This window comes from Misgurnus anguillicaudatus, chromosome 4 (assembly GCF_027580225.2).
Source record: "Misgurnus anguillicaudatus chromosome 4, ASM2758022v2, whole genome shotgun sequence".
Taxonomy (NCBI): Eukaryota; Metazoa; Chordata; class Actinopteri; order Cypriniformes; family Cobitidae; genus Misgurnus; species Misgurnus anguillicaudatus.
In genome coordinates, this window is record NC_073340.2 from 22,210,310 (window position 1) to 22,230,926 (window position 20,617).

At 35.9% G+C, this 20,617-nt stretch overlaps 1 protein-coding gene across 7 annotated transcripts in view; it reads left to right on the plus strand.

Annotated features, from left to right (window-relative positions):
- arhgap12b (Rho GTPase activating protein 12b) overlaps positions 1 to 6,733 on the plus strand; it is a 64,555-nt gene extending 57,822 nt beyond the window's left edge. For all 7 annotated transcript variants that reach the window (XM_055175119.2, XM_055175122.2, XM_055175121.2 and 4 more), the window contains 3 exons: positions 144 to 278; positions 1,886 to 1,991; positions 4,861 to 6,733. In XM_055175119.2, the coding sequence (XP_055031094.1) occupies positions 144 to 278; positions 1,886 to 1,991; positions 4,861 to 5,035 (416 nt within the window). In that variant the 3' untranslated portion in view covers positions 5,036 to 6,733. The remainder of the gene's footprint in view (positions 1 to 143; positions 279 to 1,885; positions 1,992 to 4,860) is intronic.
- The last annotated feature ends 13,884 nt before the right edge of the window (positions 6,734 to 20,617 follow it).

Below are 20,617 nucleotides of genomic sequence, written 5' to 3' on the forward strand. Positions count from 1 at the left end.
GTTCTGCCATGCTAAAAGATCAAACAGCACTAGTATGAAATCACCTAGTAAATAGTTTTGATCCCAGGAAATGCACATACTTAATGAATGATAGCTCTAAGCTTTGGTTTAATTTAATATAAAATATGTTTATATGTCCTCAGATGAAAAAATCAACTTGGAAGAGAATAAGTGGGAAGACATTCACGTGACCACAGGTGCTCTGAAGATGTTTTTCCGGGAGCTTCCAGAGCCGCTCTTCACCTACACATCCTTCAATGATTTTGTCGAGGCCATCAGTGAGTTTATGCTATGAGCTTTAAAACTTAATAAATCAAGTACTAAAAATATAAAATGCAAAAATTTTAAAAATTATTTCTCAGAAGTTATTGTTTGTTGCTATGACTGGTTATGTTGTGTTTTGATCTGTAATATTTCTTTTTACATATATCTCATTACATATCCTTTAAGTTAAAGGATTAGTCCATTTTCATAAAAAAATCTTGATAATTTACTCACCACCATGTCATCCAAAATGTTGATGTCTTTCTTTGTTCAGTCGAGAAGAAATTATGTTTTTTGGGGAGAACATTCCAGGATTTTTCTAGTTTTGATGGACCCCAGCGCTTAACAGTTTTAGTGCAGTTTGGAATTGCAGTTTCAAAGGACTCTAAACGATCCCAAACGAGGCATAAGGGTCTTATCTAGTGAAACGATTGTCATTTTTTGGGAAGAAAAATAAAAAATATGCACTTTTAAACCACAACTTGTCTTCTTCCTCCGGCTGTGTGATGCGCCGCTCAAACTGATTTTGCCAAGTGGTTGATGTCCTCAGGACAACATATTGTGTTGACCCAAGGACAACATTTTTCTAAATAAAACCTAAACCTACCCCAAACCCCAACCCTAACCATAACCAAACCCTAAAATCAGAGGGACATGATAAGTAAAAAACGAAGAAACAGTCTAGAAACAGCTAATCTTGGTTGTAAGCTTAAACTTAAAACAAACTATAATCTTATTTCTGAAATCTGATTGGTTGATTGAAATGTTGTTCCAGGGTCAACACAATGTTGGCCTGAGGACATCAACCACTTGGCAAAATCAGGAGAGCCGTGATGCGCCAGCGCGACCTCACGTAATGATGTGGAAAGGTCACGTCACGTGTTACATATATGAAACGCACATTTACGGACCATTTTAAACAATAAACTGACACAAAGACATTAATTAGTATCATTCGACATACAACAACGTCAGAACGGTCCTCTTTCTAAACACTGGGGCATAGTTTCGCATACATCATCCGTGACCTCTTGACGTGACGACGAATTCATGAGGTCGCGCTGGCGCGTCACAGGACAGAGGAAGACGAAAAGTTGTGTTTTAAAAGTGCATATTTTTTATTTTTCTTGCCAAAAATGACAATCCTTTCACTAGATAAGACCATTATGCCTCGTATGGGATCGTTTAGAGTCCTTTGAAACTGCAATTTTAAACTGCATTAAAATTGTTAAGTGTTGGGGTCCATTAAAATGAGAAAAATCCTGCAATGTTTTCCTCAAAAAACATAATTTCTTCTCGACTGAACAAAGAAAGACATCAACATTTTGAATGACATGGTGGTGAGTAAATTATCTGGATTTTTTTTTTTAAGAAAATGGACTAATCCTCGTAAGTTTATAACCCATCATCTGATACATATAAACCTGTATTAGTCTAATGTGCTTTAGTTCCCTATACATCTTGACAGTTTAATAAGTACAGATACTGGTTTTATCATTGCGCACCTAGTAGACATCTACAGAATCAACCACAAGAGGGAGCAATGTGACTTGGTAATAATTTATCTTAAGCTATCCAGAGCTCTCTCACCCCGTACTCTTTCATTTGGCTTAATTTTCAGAAAACTCTGATTACAAGCAGCGAGTCCAATCCATAAAAGACTTGATCAAACAGCTGCCAAAACCCAATCAGGAAACAATGAAAGTTTTATTCCAGCATCTGAAAAGGTAAGACAGAGCTCCTGTCATTGTTTTAATGCAAATGGAACAGTAAAATGGAAATGTATATTATATCCCCAAGCCATTACATGAAACAGTAGTTTATTTTATAGCAGAGATGGATTTACTATTTTGAAGTAATTAGCCTTTCTTTTCCAAACCATCATTATTCATTATTGATTTAGGGCAGTGCTGGATTTTGCGTGCGTGCGTGTGTGTGTGTGTGTGTGCGTGTGTGTTGAGGTGAAGAGGGTGTGGTCCGTGATCTGCACAGCAAGCCTCTATCGAGTTATCTCACTGTATCCATTACTGGGATAGACCTGGAGACTGGCCAACTACATCATTATGAGAGAGACACATGGGGAGCAGAAGGAGGGGATGTTCACCATATCCTCCTGATGCATTGCCATTGGTTGTGATGCAGACACCACAGATACAGAGAGCGAGAGAGAGAGAGAGAGATGTCTTGTAAAATAGAGTGAGCAGAAGACAAGGTGACAGAAGTAGTTAAAGTACACAAAGGGCTTTTATTAAACCATGTTAAATGTCAGAATGTGACATCGGGTGAAATAGTTTATCCAGGGGCGGCGGCTGGGCCACACGCAGTAGGAATGTAATTAAATTAGTCAATGGACCGTGTAAACAGTTCTTGATTGTGACATCAAGCATTGAAGCTTCAGTGGAAACAGTACACATGAATGCAAGCACTTTGATACATGGTCAAACAACATTTTAGGTTTTTTTTAGTGATGATTCAAACTCTTCTTTTATGCACTGTAAGAAAAAATGGTCAAAAAGTGCTAAGCTGTCATGGGGGGTATCCTTTAAAAAGGTCCTAATATTTACCATTTAGGTACCAGGTATATATATATATCCATGCATTGAGACTTGAAAGAGGTTGGGACCACCTACCTTATTAACATACGGACACAGAAATACAGAAATCAGTAAATGTAGAAATACATAAATAAATGTGAAAATAAATAAATGTAGAAATACATGAATACATGTAGAAATACATAAATAAATGTAGAAATAAATGTAGTGGTGCAAAAATAATAAAATTAAAAGTTGATACTTTTGACAATATATTTATTTATTTATTTATGTCTGCATTTAATTAATTACTTATTTATTCATGCATTTATTTATTTCTATACACTCAAGTCATTTTTCGTCTTCCATACTATTCTAATTGGCTGGAAAATGTTCCATGGGTGTTGATTATTTTTCTGTAAACCACACACCTAACCTTATAAATGTCTTAAAAATAGGCACTACAGAAATATTTGTGGTAATGTAATAATTTAACTCATTAGTCGTCAAATGGCGGGGAATTGGGCACTTACCCAATTTATAAAAAACTGAAGCAAAAAAATTACTAATTCTAAACTCTGTGTATGTTTTGAGTATCGTTCTGAATCTGATCTTTAACAAAATTCCTACACAAAAATTAAATTATTTCAGCTTTTTGCTAAAAAATTTATTTTAAAGAAAAATACTCATATTTAAAAGTTTATAAGCAGAGAAAAAATATAGATAGGATGAAAGTTTTTTTTTCCCCTGTTTTGTTTGTTTGTTTATTGTTTGTTTGAAAGCAGAGGGTCTGTTCTTTCATTTGATATATTTGTATGTTTATATATTTTTAGAAGAAAATTTTAACCAGTTAACGGCCCATCTTCAATTATTCCTGACATATATCTTTAATATTGACTGAGTAAGGTCATGTCACAGATCAATGTAAAATCAAACTTTAATGTTCCTTATCTAATATTTAGATTATGAGACCTCACCCTGGCCTTCACAGACAGGGCCATGTACTGTAATAAATAAAAGAAAAATACCTACTTGCACAGTATATTATTCATCTTATTTGCATGTTTAACCATTACAGAGTTGTTTTGGGCATTAAAGGCTGATATGATTTTTGAGGCCATAATTGGCAAAAACAAAGGTGTGTGGTTTTTTAGCAATGCAGATGCTAATGCACTACTGAAAGTATTTTTCTATTAGGTTTATGAAGTAACTATAACTATAAATCCATAACTGTACCTCTGTTATTACATCCATTCAAAACCTTAAAATAATGATGAGCAATAAAGCTTTGCTTCCTCAGAGGCAGGTGAGAGGAACATGAATCTTTAATCACTTTGGCTTTCTTTAGGGAGTTTGTCTTGTTCAGTCTGATGTGCTCGGTTTATTTCTCCTTCATTTTGCTCTCACGTGAGACTGTGGTCAAAGTGGTCCCTCTGTTATAATTGCACATTTATTATTTAACATTATTTGTCATAAAGAGGAGGAACATGTATTTGGTGCACTATATTTAGACCTGTCTATACATGCACATCATTTCAAGAGTTTACTGTACATTCGCATCTTCAGCACACTTAATATGAAGTAAACAAAGAAAACTCAATTTCCACTCAACAAACAGAGTGAATTATTTTCCTTATGTTCATGTGCGAGACCGTACCTTACAGTGTCATTCTGAATGTAATTTGAGACCGGCATTGAGTCCCGATCGTAATTGCTATATCAAACATGCACAATGACATTTGCTTTCGCCTCCATTTGCATTTAAATGGCTCGCGGCCCACCGTAACTCAAAATGGAAGATGGCGGCGGCACACCGTTCCAGAAAAATTACAGCCTGACATTTCGCCGTTGCGTGCGGATCTGCATTCGTGTAATTCAAACACAATACCCAAACATTTTTCCTAATGTAAAATTGTTGCCGTTGGAACGCGACATTTCATGCAAAGTAAATTTGTTTTTCCTATGTGGCAAACAAATTTTGATTCACCTTTCACGATTTCATCTCTATAGGTGAACAATGAAGCGTGAATGTTTACGACTCTTTCTCTCTTGTGATTTTCAGGGTGATAGATCATGGCGAGGTAAACCGGATGACGACCCAGAGCGTGGCGATCGTGTTCGGCCCGACTCTGTTGCGGCCGGAGATCGAGACGGGCAACATGGCGGTCCACATGGTTTATCAGAACCAGATTGTAGAACTCATTCTTCTGGAGTATGAGAACATATTTGGCAGGTAGAAGATCTCCAGAAGCTTACGCATCTCCATACAATGCTAGTACTTCAACATCTCATCCAATGCACAACGAGTAATGTGCCACTGCTGTGGACCAAGCTTAAAACACACACGCAAACGTCAGTGGATTTACTGTGACTTATTGACTGGATATAAACATAAGCGAATAAATACAGGAAGGTTCTTTATGCACTTAATATTTTTTTCAGGATATACAAATTGAATCGTCATTCCTTGGCTTAGAATAAGCCGGGTGGACTTCCCATGATATGCACTCTTTTTGGAAGTTGGAAATATAAATTGGACACTGGAATGGACTGCATCTTAGCCAGTATTGAGGACTAGCGTAACAACTGATTTTTTGCAGTGAGATGTTTAAATATGTAGATATCTTTCATTAACTCAAATGTCTGACTTGTATCTGGGCTATCGCAGGCTTGGATATGTTTTTTCTTTTTTTCCTGTGGAATAAGCTGAAAGTGCACTGTATTTAGGTGGCAGTATTAATAGACTACTGACCTTCTGTGGGGTCGTATAAAATGGAGAATGGTTAATAATCAGTATTACTTCAGGAATGGGAAAGACTCCCAAACCCTAAACTTTACTAGAAATGCCACACCCTGTTTGCTTCAGGACTTTATGCTATTGGATAAGCTTGGCTCACTTTGTCCGTCAACCAATAGCGATCTCCGAACTTGAAGAAACTCGTCTCTCTTTAATGAAATATCAGGACTTGTGGTGTTGTGTGAAGGTCAAACCCTGTGTTGTTTACTTGGATTGATCAGTCTGTGTTGTTCAGGTTGTTTTCCAGATGAGAACCTGACGTGTTATGTGTAGTTTAAAAGAAGCCTCTTAGAAAAACAGACACTAACAATCCTATCTCTCAACCGATATCTCCAGAGGCTTCCAGGAAAAAGAAAGGTGAGATGCTTAGATTGGCGTTTTGGCCTTACACTGTTTCAAATCAATACACAGTATTCATCTCCTCTTTCCCACTTTGCCATTGGAAGGGAAGAAACTGAGAAGAAAATGGTACTGGGAATCATACTGCAGTGATATATGAGGGTACGCATGGAAACGCCTTCTTTATCGCTTTTTCAATAAAATTCGGAGTGTATGCACAGTTCAATTAGAAAAGAACTTTGTGTACAAAAAAGAAAATATGAATAATAATAAAAGTGTTATGGTTTGAAGTTTGTGTCAATAACAAGTGAAAAGATGTAATTTTGTTGATGTATGGATGGATGAAGGAAATGAATATTAAAGAAATAGTTAACCCAAAAATTAAGCTTTATCATTATTTACTCACCCTCATGTCGTTTGAACCTCTAAAGTCTTGTTTTTCATAACCCAAATGCAAATTTAAAAAAAAACTGCTGGTTACTTAATTAGTGGATGGTGATCACCTCGGGCACCATCCACTCCCATAGTTACCAGAAAAAACTTTAACAGTTCAGGCACACCCAATGTGCACTGAAAGAGAAGGCAACGCTTGTTAAAAAAGGTTGAGGGTGAGTAAGTGATGACAAAATAAAGTTTTTGGGGGGATTATCCCTTTAAGGGAGGCGGGTGATGTCACCATTCATTGTGAACTGCACATGTTGAATGTAATTTTCTGACTAACTGCTGTTTCCGAAGTTGACGTCTAATTCTGATTAAAAAGAAAAAACTCATGGATAATATTAAAGTGATAATGACCGAGTTACTGTTTCAGGCTGTCTTTTTTGTTTGTCATCATTCTTCATCTTGATGATATGAAATCACGCAAGAAGCTATCCGCCGTTTTCTTTCTTTTTAATACACTGATGATTAAAAAATGTATTTGAGATAGGACTTTTTGAGATTTCCTGCAGTTGGGTGATTTACTGTTTTTACTGTAGCCTACCTATTGTAATTGTAACCTTACAAAAATATGATTTCATATGAATTACTATGACTTGTTTTTTATAAACCATATGATATGTTAGCCTGGCTAACACCAGACCAGTCTCATAGAGAATGAGACGTGCTCTGGGAACCATATGCTAATTTTCTTGTATTTGAGGCGTGGTTTACGAATGCCCAGAGCCGTTTATTGGGCGCTACAAATGTCTGTCAAATGCGTCTGTACGTAGCTCATAGCCAATCGTTTCAATTATACCAGATGACGTATGTAGAGCGACAAAAATTCAAACGTAAACAACTTTTATCGGTACCGTACGTGTGCACATGCAACTAAACCGGTAGCTGTATATTGATATTGAAAAGCAACACAATTTAGTGGCACTGTGACAACCACAGTAGGTAGGCTACAAGCATAATGACAATATGATATTAATAAATACCACTTACATTTATAAGTTAATTTCAAGTTGGTCCTATAAAACTCCGTGGCTATCATGTCTTGCCATATCCAAACATCCTTCTTGGATATGAAATTGTTTAACGTCAAAATTTGCTCTTTTTTTAACAATAAACTCGCGTTCAAAACTACTTAGAAGACTATCTAAGGCTGCATCGAAAAGTAACTTTGCGTCTGCTGCCGTGTTGGATAAACAAAACCGCTTCGGTGTGTCGCATAGACGTCATCATCATCTTGCTGCCCCCTCCCCGTTCTGTGATTGGTTCCGTATTTCAGGGGCAAAAAAGGTCCATACTTTCCATGCTAGACTTGCAGCATGAATAAATCTGCACGCAAGGCAGCATGGGGAAGCCCAGGCTAATGAGTTGTATAGTATACCATACCTTTAGTTTAAGAATTTAAGCCTATAAATAACCTGCTCTGTTTTTCTTGAAAGCGCACCCTTGAATCAGTAAAAACGAAATGAAAGAACCACGGACCGGGTGGAGCTCAAATCAAACACCTGCTAGAAATCATGAGCCGTTTAAACAGGAATTTCCAAATGAGAAAACAATTAGCTCATATCCATAATTCACGACTCTGACCACAGTCTACAGCAGTCAGGACCCCAGAGGTGTGTGAATTGCACACCATATGCCGTTGTGTGTGTTTGGGATATAGGTGCCAGGAAAACCCCCGGTGCGTGGAGGCCAAAGTGTGGGGAGGGAATCTGAGCAAGCCATTATAACCCATAAAACATTCATGACACTTTCTTTTTCTATGTTCGTCATTTACACTGTTGCATCTTTTACACTCTATTGCTTCTTTTACCTGATCAATAAGGGTGACTGAGACTTTGGCTAAGCATGTGTTGTGTGTCTCACATTTATATAATGGAGTGCTTTTGTAAACTTTGTAAGATCCATAATCATTTTGCAGCTCCACCCGACCTGAGTAATCGAGTTTATTAAAACGCACGTGGAAACATTTCGCTCATTTGCGGCTGTGTAATGGAACCGCTCTGTCACATTGAAAACGCACTATAGCCCAACCCAAGTTCAAGATCAAGTCCGATTTTCTAAATTCAAATCTCATTCATCTTTTAACAGCAACATTGGCCTGCATGGGAACAACAAGGTTCATTTGCATGTTTGGTGTGGGTGGATTAAATTTTATTTGACACTGTAACTACTTTTATATGGCTACATATAAATGTAAACAGAATTTGTGGGCTATAAATCTCAGTTTTTTATATGCAGCCTGAATGACATTTATAAGAATGTCCTAGCAGCATTTGTTGATGTTACTTAAGCTAATTTAAAGCTGTAAGTGGAATGCAGCATTACCAGGGTTCATAACATTATGATTTGTAAGAGGTAATTGACTATCAATACATATTTTGCACAAAGACACTAAGCATGCAAAACAGTTTCAACGATGGTATTGAAATTAGTCCCCCTGTTTTTAGGCATTGTGTAAATATTTGTCTCACTCGTCTTCACATTAAACTGTGCTTATTCTTTAAAGAAATAACGTTATTCCAATTTCTTTAAAAAATCCTGATAATTTACTTACCCCCATGTCATGCAAAATGTTGATGTCTTTCTTTGTTCAGTCGAGAAGAAATAAAAAAATTTTGTGAGGAAAACATTCCAGGATGTTTCTCAATTTAATAGACTTTATTGGACCTCAACAGTTTAAAATTGCATTTTCAATGCAGCTTCAAAGGACTCTGAACGATCCCAAACGAGGCATAAGGGTCTTATCTAGCGAAACGATTGTCATTTTCGGCAAGAAAAATAAAAAATATGCACTTTTAAATCACAACTTCTGGTCTTGCACCAGCAGTGTCATTAATGAACATCATTCCACATACAACATTGTCGGAATGGTCCTATTTCTCCACACTTGTAAACACTAGTGTGGTAGTTTCGCAGACATCATGCATATTTTTATTATTTTTGTCGAAAATTAAAATCGTTTTGATAGATAAGGCCCTTATGCCTCGTTTAGGATTGTTTAAAGCCATTTGAAGCTGCGTTGAAACAGCAAATTTATTCATTCTCGACTGAACAAAGAAAGACATCAATGTTTTGGGTGACACAGGGGTGAGTAAATGATCTGGATAGTGGAGTAATCCTTTAAGACATTTGTGACCCTGTCTGTGAAATCCAGTCTAAATTCTCGTAATCTAATGATGTGACTGGGAACATCAAAGTTTGATTTCACATTATTTTGAACCTTTAACAAGGCATTACTCAGTCAATAATATCAAAGATATCAAGGTTGTGTTATAACAGAATGTTCTTTACATTATGTAGGGGAGAGCGGGGCACAACCTAACACTTTTTAGCTTTGGCTCTATCATTCAAAAAATATTTAAGTGAAATAATTAATTTTACGCAAACATCACACACACATCTCTGCTACAAATGAACACTTAAAGTTTGTTTGTGGGACCTTCCATTATCGCACAATAACACCGAAAGTGACAGGTGCAAGCGTTACAACTTACCCCATAGGTGGGGTTAATTGTAACAAACAGATGGTTTGTTGTAACATCTGCTAGAAAATTTGGTAGCACTTTATTTTACAGTATGTGTATTTACCTTGTACATATATGGTAAATAAGTTGTACTTGCCGACAAATGTTTGGTACTTACTTTTAGGTATCTACATGGTAATTAACTGGTATCATTATTGTACTTACCAGTAGTACATACTTGGTAGTTACTATGTAACTCCAGGTAAGTACTGGGTAATAACATATATATACTTATAGTGTAAGTATACTGTAACTAACGAGAAACATTGCTGTGCTTACAAATAAATGTACAATATAAGCATTTATTTACAGGCAAGTTAGTGTAAATGACAGGTATTTATAGTGTACATATATGATAACTAATATCAAACACTACTGTGCTTACAAATTGTATATACATGATAAGTGCGTGATTCCAGGCCAGTGTAAGTTAATGAAAGGCACATATGGTGTACTGTAACTAACGAGAAACACTAGTGTACTTACAAATTTTATATACACGATAAGTGTGTGGTACCTGCAGGCAAGTGTAAGTGATACTTATACCATACGTATAAGAACAAACATTACTGATGTGCCATTTTGGTACTCAGACTCTGTATCTTTGTCCCTTAAACCAAGCCTTAAATAACCGTATGCATTAACTACTGGGTATATTCACTAGTACGTCCATGGTAACTGCATGGAAACAGGACTGTAAAATAAAGTGTTGCTTTTTACACAGTTATTACATAGGCCCTCCACCTAAGATATAGCATCATATACATGTTACTGTGAGGCAAACTCAACTATTGACTATCATACGCATTAACTACTGGGTACATTCACTAGTACACACTTATTGTATATATATACAATTTGTAAGTACAGAAGTGTTTGATATTAGTTATCATATGTGTACACTATAAATACCTGTCATTTACCCTAACTTGTCTGTAAATACTAAATACTTAAATTGTACATTTATTTGTAAGTACACTATGTATGTATCTGTTATTACCCAGTACTTATCTAGAGTTACATAATAAGTATGTACCACTGGTAAGTACAGTAATGATACCAGTTAATTACCATGTAGTAGATACTTAAAAGTAAGTACCACACATTTGTCAGTAAGTACAACTTATTAACCATATATGTACAAGGTAAGTACACGTACTGTAAAATAAAGTGCTACCACTCCATATATGCAGTATGTAGACTTTGCAAAATTCTTCAAGTATCGTTTTAAATAAGCCTAAAATGCACATAGTCTTTGGCTAAAGTAATCCTCTGAGTACTTCAAATGTTATCAGTCCATGCTTTGGTATTAATGAAGTTTGCATGGTTGGTCTTGATGGTTTTGCGTTGAGAAATTCAATGCATTTTAAATAGTCGTTTGCATTGAGATTTACATAAGGTAATTGCCCAAACCTGGAAATACTATGTGTGCATCGGGCTATTCCCCCTCCTCATGCACTAATACAATCAACCCCATTAGGTTTGGCCGTAAATATGGAGCTGCCGTATCATACAAGCCTGACAGATAATGGACCCTTCTGCATGTCCATTTACTCATCCTGGGTGAAGCCTGATTGGTTTATCTGTACTTCATCATCTGACCCAACGCTAAAAGCTCCTAAATTCAGCAGCAGGGTACACCTGAAGAACCTGACTTATAGAGTAGCTATAACAAAGAGTGTGTGCGTGCGTATATGTGACCCTTGTCACATCCTTACTCAGTCAGTATTAAAGATATTAATATTATCTAGAAAACAATACAAATTCGGTTTTGGGATAATTGAGAAATAAATTGAAAGGGTTAAAATTGAAATAAGAGAGACTACAGCCTTAAAATTGAACACATGTCAGCTCAATATCCTGCCTGGTAAAATCCACCAAGGGATCTTGTGAGCAAAACCGACAGTAATTTCAAAGCAGTGCCTCTTCTCACAGGTCTCCAGTGATTTGGTCCCTTTCCACCCATTAATTAGTTTGTCTCCAGCTCTTGACTTTTGGCTCGGTGTCCTTCGTGCGGTTGGTCTTTTACAGTGTGATTAATCCGGTTCGGGCCCTCAGAGTGATGTTAGACCCCGTCAGGAGCTTATTAGCATGTGTGCCTACTAGCAGAGCCCCCACTACCCCTGAGGCTTAATAATATGTGTTTCTACAACCAACAGTCTTATTAGTGCTACTAAGTGACGATCACACTTATAAATAGTGCTGTGTGCTTTTTAATTAAAGCCTGTGAAATCATAGGGTTGATGTGTGTGTGCACGTGTGTGTGTGATAAATGAGGGGTGTGAGTACTGATGTTTTGACTCCTGCTCCTTTGAGTTTACCTCACACACACACATACACACACTATGATTTATGATCTCGGGTACAGCAGCTTCTTTACAGTGCAGTTTGGTTGTGAAGATAACAGCTTTCTGGGAGATGCTGCATGGTATAATGTTGAACATCAATTAGATTGTTGTCTGTGCATTTCTGTCGGGAATTCTCCATAAAGATTTACATTACCTTCAGGATTTTTATGGAGAACAGAAACATTTCTTTTTTTTATTCAAGGGACCCATCATTCCCCAGTACATCTCTCGCAGCACTTACTACAAATACGATTAACTGAGGTGGTCCATGTTTTTTACGGACAATTCAACCGTTCGTCCAGCATAGATTAATACATTTGTTTAAAAAAAAATTATCTTTCATTTTTGGGATTTATTTTTAACCCAGCGTTTGGTCAAAAAGGGACATACTTTGCCTGTGGGTTTAATTAACCCAGAAAATGACAACTGAATTAAATAAACAGCATTGGTTAGATTACAACTTAGCAGGTTGAGTTTGTCCCTTTTTGACCCAATGCTGGGTTAAAGGTCCCGTTCTTTCTGTGTTTTTGAAGCTTTGATTGTGTTTTCAGTGCGCAATATAAAATGTTCATGTTTCACATGTAAAAAATGCGCTATTTTTCACACAATTTTCTTATCTGTATAGCGCTGTTTTCACTGTCCTCAAAACGGGCTGATTTCTTCCTTGTTCTATGAAGTCCCTCCTTCAGACATACGTAACGAGTTCTGATTGTGTAGTTTGTTTAGTGTGTTGTAATTCGATAGCAGCTTAGCTTGCCGCTAGCTTAGCCTGCGACTGACGTATTCCTGTGGGCGGAGTTTAGTCAAAAAACTGTTCTAGTGACGTCATTAAAGCAGGAAGTAGAGGGCTGTAGTCCAAACTGGCCGTTCGTTGTAGGCTTTGAAAGGTGAATTCTGTTAAAGAAAATATATCACCTGGCAGTGAACTTGAGCTTTATCACTTTACAGGTATTATTTATACTATTGTAGCAAATTACAAAATAACTAGGGTTTAAAAAATAGGATCAGAAAGAATGTGACCTTTAAAATTTTTCCATAAAGTGTTTATAAGGTGCTTAAAAGGTTCTTCACAGTGATGCAACCATTTAAGGTACATTCACATTATAAGCGACTTTGTCGCTGTGTGTCGCTCGTCTCTTTCAAAAGAGGCGTTTCTATATCTGGTTGTCATAAATAAAGAAGTACCGTCCACTCCAGTAACTGACGAGAGACGGATGACGTGAACTCCACTGCTTCGTTCTCATTGGTAGTCGTTCCCGAAAGTTGCTAATTATTTGCATAAAGTTAAACGTTTATCAACTTTGTTGTGCGACTGGACACACCCCATCCAGTCGCCAACGGTCACTGTTGCTCGTGCCCCCGGAAGTCGCCAAGCTTCCATTGAAATCAATGAGATTGCGTCGCTCTGCTACTCGCTGCTAAATGCAGCTTTAGTCGAATTCTTACGTTTCTTTGATACCTTTTTATAATGTAAACTTTTTTGAAACAAAAATATTTTTAGGATGGATAGATTCTTTATTTAACCATTCAGCTAGAATTGGTTCCTCTATTAATAGCATCATGTAGCACCTTTATTTTTTTGAGTGTAGGCCCTGCTAAGAGACAGTTAGGCTAAGGTATCTGTTCGATGGCATCTATTTCTGTATCTGCAAACCTCATAGAAAAGATTAGGAAAAAAATATATAAATTAAATTTTTTAGACTGGAAAAGGGGTTATCCTAGTCCCAGACTAAAATGCATGCCTTAATTTAAAAACACCTTGCGCTGAAGCACCTTAAAGGTGCGTGCAGTGTGTAAATTTTAGCGGCATCTTGTGGTGAGGTTGCAAATTGCAAACAACGGCTTACTCCACGGCTCACCCCTCGCTTTTGAAACCAGGCTTGTGCACGAATCAGAATTTCAGAATTGGCCTCCATTCAATTCATGAATAGGAATTTGAATTGACTCCGCCCTACAGGAAGTTGAATTTGAATTGGAATGACAGGAAGTGGAATTAAATTCATGGCAATTCAAAGAAATTCCACAAACAAAACAGAAAGAATCTCACATACATTCAGTGTTAGGAGAGTTACTTTGGAAAATTGTTTGGAAACCATTTTAAATACTTGGTTAAAGTAAAACATTCTGGGAAATCAAGTCATGTTCCATTGTGTTCCACAAAATTACAATTACAAAAAAATCAAACTTAATTATTTGTTATGTGACTAGAGTTTTGAACATTAATTGCTGGGGGAAAACATTTTCTGTTAATGTAATCTGGTCAAGTAGTTCAAACTAATATAATTTATAGATTATGTAATGCAGTCATATCTGACATATACTGAAAGCTTCATTTTTAACACTTTACTTACTGTATAATATGTATATGAATTTCTTTGAATTTCTATTGAATTGCAATTCTGCTTCCTTTAATTCACATTCGAATTGTAATTCTAGAATTGAATTGGAATTAAGGAGTCGTTCTCAATTCAATTCTGAATTGTGCACAAGCCTGTTTGAAACACATAGAGAAGCTACGGTAGCCGCCACCGGACAAACATGTCATAGTCGGAGACAACTTAGGAAAAAAATTGTCTGTAAAGGGCTTCTGTAGAAAAACGGCGGCACAAAATGGTGACTTCCATGTAAGGGGACCCTCTGTGTATGTAGATAAAAAGGTCTCGTTCTTAGGTAATAAACACATAATGGTTGATTATGAAAGGTCTTTATACACCTCTGATACTATAGTTTTGTATATTGTTTTGTATATTGTTTTGCAAGAGATCCTTCTAAAAATTACACACGGCACCTTTAACATAATATCAGTGCCATTGTTTTGTCTTAAGATGCACACCAGCATTGTTTTTGTAAGGTATGTTTCTAAAAATTACTTAAAGGTCCTCATATAACTAAGGCCTAGTCCTGGATTAATTTAAACCCTGTCTGGGAAAGTCTTAAGACTTTAGAATAAAAAATCAGACATACAGATCTGTTTATTATTGGATTTGTGGTTGTAATATGTTTCTTTTTTTTTAGTTTGTAGTTATATAAATGCTTGTATGAATATATAATTTTTGTATAATTTTGTAAGAATTCTATATCGATAAGTCTTTAAACAAGCCCCTTGAGTTTTTTACCTATTTCTGTACTTTACTTAAACTGTATTTGCATGTAATTTGTATTTCATTATAAATTGTGGCCCAGTTTTCTACATAAAATCACCCTACATGATGTAAAAAAAAAACATATGTGAAAATATAACTTGAAGGCCATGTCAAAGATTAAATGTGAGTTTTTATCCTCCAAAGCCCTAAACAAACAAAAACTCTCATAGTCTCATAGCTATCCTACAGGCTACATCCAGCATTCAGTTTTGGTTGATATATTCTTGCATCCATGAATTCATGGTGTTGTAATGTAGTAATGTGAACACTAGGGTGTAATGAAGATCATGTTTTTTAGCCCTTTCTGCTTTGACACTTTCCTAATACTTGCTGTCACCTTATTTCCCTTTATTGCACATCATTTTCTCTCAGAATCCACCTACACGCTTTTCTCTCTCTTCCTCTCATCCAGAGCAGAGCTGGCAAGCGTTGCCGATGAGAAATAAATCCGTCTTGATGTTCTCTTATTTCCTCTCCCTCTCTCAAGCATGCTCGTGCAATTCAGTTAGGTAAAGAGGAGCTCTGGTGATTCGTGCAGTTCAAGATCTGCCCCACTGTGCCCTATTTCTACCCCCCTACACACACAGCTCTCATGTAATGAAGTTAGTGTGTATGCAGCAGAGTGAAGTGGGTTAGACTTGAGGTGATGAGACTGAATGGGAGATCCAGTACTCTGTTACTCAGACCTGGGGAGGGGCTGCTGGGGTCGCCCAGGATGAATTCCCTCTGCTACTGAAGTGGAGATCTAATTGATTTTTGTACCCTGAGCCATCTGGCTTGGAGTAAATGTGTGTGTGTGTGTGTGAGAGAGAGAGAGAGAGAGAGAGAGAGAGAGAGAAAGAGAGTGAGAGAAAGGGCAAGACTCACAGATCACCTCTTAAATTAGTTTTTTTTTTGCCCACATTTGTTATTTTAAAGCCCTTACTAGATAATCTTTTTTTCTATAGAGAGTCAACACATCTCTGACATCATCATCACTAGGGGTCAGCACTTGTAAAGGATACAGATGGTCTCATCATCTCTCTCATCATATAAATAGAGAGAGAGAGAGAGAGAGAGAGAGAGAGAGAGAGAGAGAGAAAATGTAATGTACACATTTACTATTTAATAAGCATTTTGTCTGGCTAATAAATAAATGGAGAGGTGAATTTACTTGTACACAAAATTATAATGTATTTATTAAAGGGGAAATATCATGAAAATCTGACTTTTCTCATGTTTAAGTGCTATAATTTGGTCCCCAGTGCTTATATCAACTGAGAAAATGTAAAAAGGAACAACCAGGTAAACCATTCTCTGCAAGCATGTGAAAAAATAGGTCATTGAAATTTGGCTCCCCTTGTAATGTCAGAAGGGGCTGACATAATACCGCCCCTTAATCTGCACTGTCCAACCACGGCACTGGCATTTGATGTATAGATCTGCTCATTTGCATTTAAAGGGACACACCCAAAAAAGGTAAATTTTTGCTCAAACTTACAAAGTGGCAATTTTAACATGCTATAGAGCTAAATTTGTACATACGTAGGCTACTCTGGGGAAACCAAAGTTGACATCTTATAAAAGTATTTTAAAATGTTCCCTTTAAGAGCTGTTTTAGGAGAATGTAGTTAAAATAAAGTAGATTTTGAATTTACGTTTGGCTAATTCTGTTAGAAAAGCGTTAATCTAAACAAGTTTTGTTAGGTTGTTACTTACTGTACGAGTTGGCTGATTTTTTTATTGCAGAACTTAAATACATATAAATTCAAGGAAAGAAAAAACGTTGTATCAGTGATACTCACAATACAAAGAGACAAGAAGTTAATTGTGGGTTTGAATCTATTAAAATATCAAATTAAAAGCTAGGCTAGGGGGAGGTTTTGTATTTTGTTTGTTTCTTTTTTGTATGCGTATTTGTATGTGTATGTATAATTTGGTTTTATTTATTTATATATTTTTTAATGTTTGGAAAACGTTTAAAATTCAATAAAGATATTTGTGGAAAAAAGCTCGGCTAGTAGTCGGCTAATATGAATTCGTACGAAGTGAAACGGTAATGAAACCTCACCCCAAAACCCCGCCCCTAAACACAACGTCACAGACGCGAAGGTAAATCGTGGTGGTTGAACGAATTATTACAAATTAGCCACCTCAAGTTAAACGTACAAATTTCTTTATCTTTTGCATGTTTTCTTACAATAGCCTAACGTTACTTTTGCTTAAATACATTACTATTATAGACACTCAGGGGCAGTTTCCCGGACAGGGATTAGACTAGTCCTAGACTTAAACACTTTTAAGAGCTCTCCAAACTGAAAACAACTTGCACTGACATATCTTAAAATACATCAGTGCCCTTTGTTTAGCCTCATAATGCACACAGGTAATGTTTTTAGTAAGGCTTGTTTGTTAAAACTAGTTATATTTCCTAATTAAACTAAGGCCTAGTCCTGGATTAAGCTAATCCTGGTCCGGGAAACCGCCCCTCAGAGACTTTATTAGACTCAGCATAAATCTGTACGATTTCTCATACATTTAGTCAGCTTTTATTATGTTGCTTATGTTAATTACTGTCTCCAAAGAACGATACAAGTATCTGTAAGATATTAATATCATTTTACTGTAAACGATGATGCATCTATAATAATGTGCTGTTGTTTCGATTTATAAGTTGTATGTAGTTCTTCAGCTCAACTGGTTCAGTATTAAATTGAATGGGTTAGGTTTTGTCAGATATGGCTGGATTATGTTTTGCTCTCCTTTGTATTAGTTAAATAAACAGAAATGACATTTCCACAAGCAAAAAGTTTAGTGAACCTTTACTTTAATCACAATAAGATGCCTAAAATGAGAATCAGGTGCAGCGGTACACAGGTGTAAATGATTAGAACCACATTAGAGAGTAAATTGGAGGGCACTTTGTGGTCAGGTTTGGTCTCAGGATCTGAGGAGTGTGACTGAGATTAAAAGAATTCATTGAGGCCCTTGAAAATACGGTTTTTTTTTTTAAATAATTTTCAAGTTGTTTGTCACTTCATTATCCAAAATATAATTTACAAGCTGAGACAATCTGAGTTGGCTATCTATCCAGGCCAGGTTGTCCAACCATACGTAGAAGTAAATAAGAAAAGTAATTGCACGATTTGAATATAAACAACAATAATAGTTACAGAGTAATTTAGCCCAGAGTCATATAATAATAGAGTTACGACACTCACATAGACGTCCGTTGTAAGAATGGAATGCGGAAGTAACAGCGTGTCATGTAGTGACTCATAGTTCCAAACGCAGCACTGAAGCCCATTCATTTCAATGACACCTGCTGGTAAATCGATGAAATTACCGTTTCTCTTTACATTTTCAGACATTTTATGAATATAGTCAACAGTGATATTTTATGAACTCTGCTGTAGGTAATGATTATCGTTAATAATAACTAGAATTTTTTATATTTTAATGAGTTGTGTATAATAATATAGATTTAATGGTTTAATATTTTATTACTGGTGGCCATCTACTTTATACTTATCTTTTTTTATATATTACGAGTAACACTAGGGGGCAACAGCGACAAGCTAAATGCCTTATAAGAAAGTCACACTGCTTCACAATGCTGCTATGTGTTTAATTGTGTTTGGTAAGTAATACGAGTGATGTATCATCGAAAATCATGTATAATTATATTAACATTTAATGTGTACTATAAATACAATTAAATGTGAATTTAGTATGTTTCTGTTATGCTTCACTGTTACAAATAACCGTGTTGGCGATCTTTTTTGTGATTTTAATATAGTAAAAGTGTAGGAATTATGTTTTTAGCAGATTGATAGCCATTTATATAGCCATATTTTTGCTATAAAAATAAAAGATAAACTCTGTTGCTGTAGTTGGTATAGATAACCACAGTTGGGTCATCATTAACTGTTTATCTTTATTAACTGATTTACTGTATTTCCATCACTCCCTAGTAAAAAAAAAAACGTTATAAACATAGTAAGTATAGTGATCAATTCACATTACAAGCTAATATTTACCTAAAATAGCTGAAAACCAATGCAAACAGATTGACAGCCCTGCTTAGTTAGGAACTGTAGAACGTTACATGAATCACGTGACAGCGCGGCGGCGAGATCAAAGCGTTTCGTAACTCTCTCTTTATATGACTCTGATTTAGCCCAAACAAACACTAATAAATGTTAGCAACATCAGCTATTAAAGCTAAATGTAATTCTGTGTAAAAAGTAATTTTTATTGACTGTTTTCAACATAAAATCGTCTTACATTCTGTAAAAATTAGGGCTGTCAAACGGCTAATCGCGATTAATTGCATACAAAATAAAAGTTTGTGTTTGCATTTGCGTGTGTATTGTGTGTAATTATTATGTATATAAACACACACATTTAAAAAACATGTTATTTATGTATATATTTTTACATTTATATATAAAATAAATCTATATATAACATTTATATAACTGTAAATGTTTCTTAAATACACACATGGATTTGTGTGTATTTATATATACAAAATAATTACACACAGTGCACACACATATATTATGCCTATGCAAAAACAAACTTTCATTTTATATGCAACCAATCATGACCAATCCCTTGACAGCCCTAGTAATAATATAACCTTGACATTGACTAAATATTGACATAATTTACACAGACTGCACCTTAATGTTCTAAGTAGTTGAAGAAAAAAAACATTCAATTACAAAGAATAAATCACCCATTTATTGAATTTAGTTTTTTATACAACTACCTTGTGTGTTTAGCTAATGTCACAGAGACATATAAACCGCTCATTCCACTTATAAAACTCTTTATCAAAATCAGCTGTGTTGAAACAATCCAGTTAAAATATTGATAAAGCCCAAAATCTCTTGGCATTGAACACAGCATTAAATCCAGATTCTTACTGTAGCCTATGCCCACGCATCATAAAAGTCAGCTTTTAGGTAAATGGACATGATATTCAAGTACAGGGTAATGTTTTGAGCACAGATGTGGGCTATTTGTATTTGATTGTGCTATCCACTAAATTTCCCAGGGGATGTTGTGTTCTCCGTTTCTGCTTTCACTCTTGGCTTGTACCTGTGCTGTTCATCAGCTTTCAGCTTCTGCTGGATACAAGGCTTTTATTTCACTGTATGCACACACTTCCAACCTGTATTACAAATAATTGAGGACAAACACACAGATTGTTGGAGTCAGAACTAATGTAGTAAAAGATACT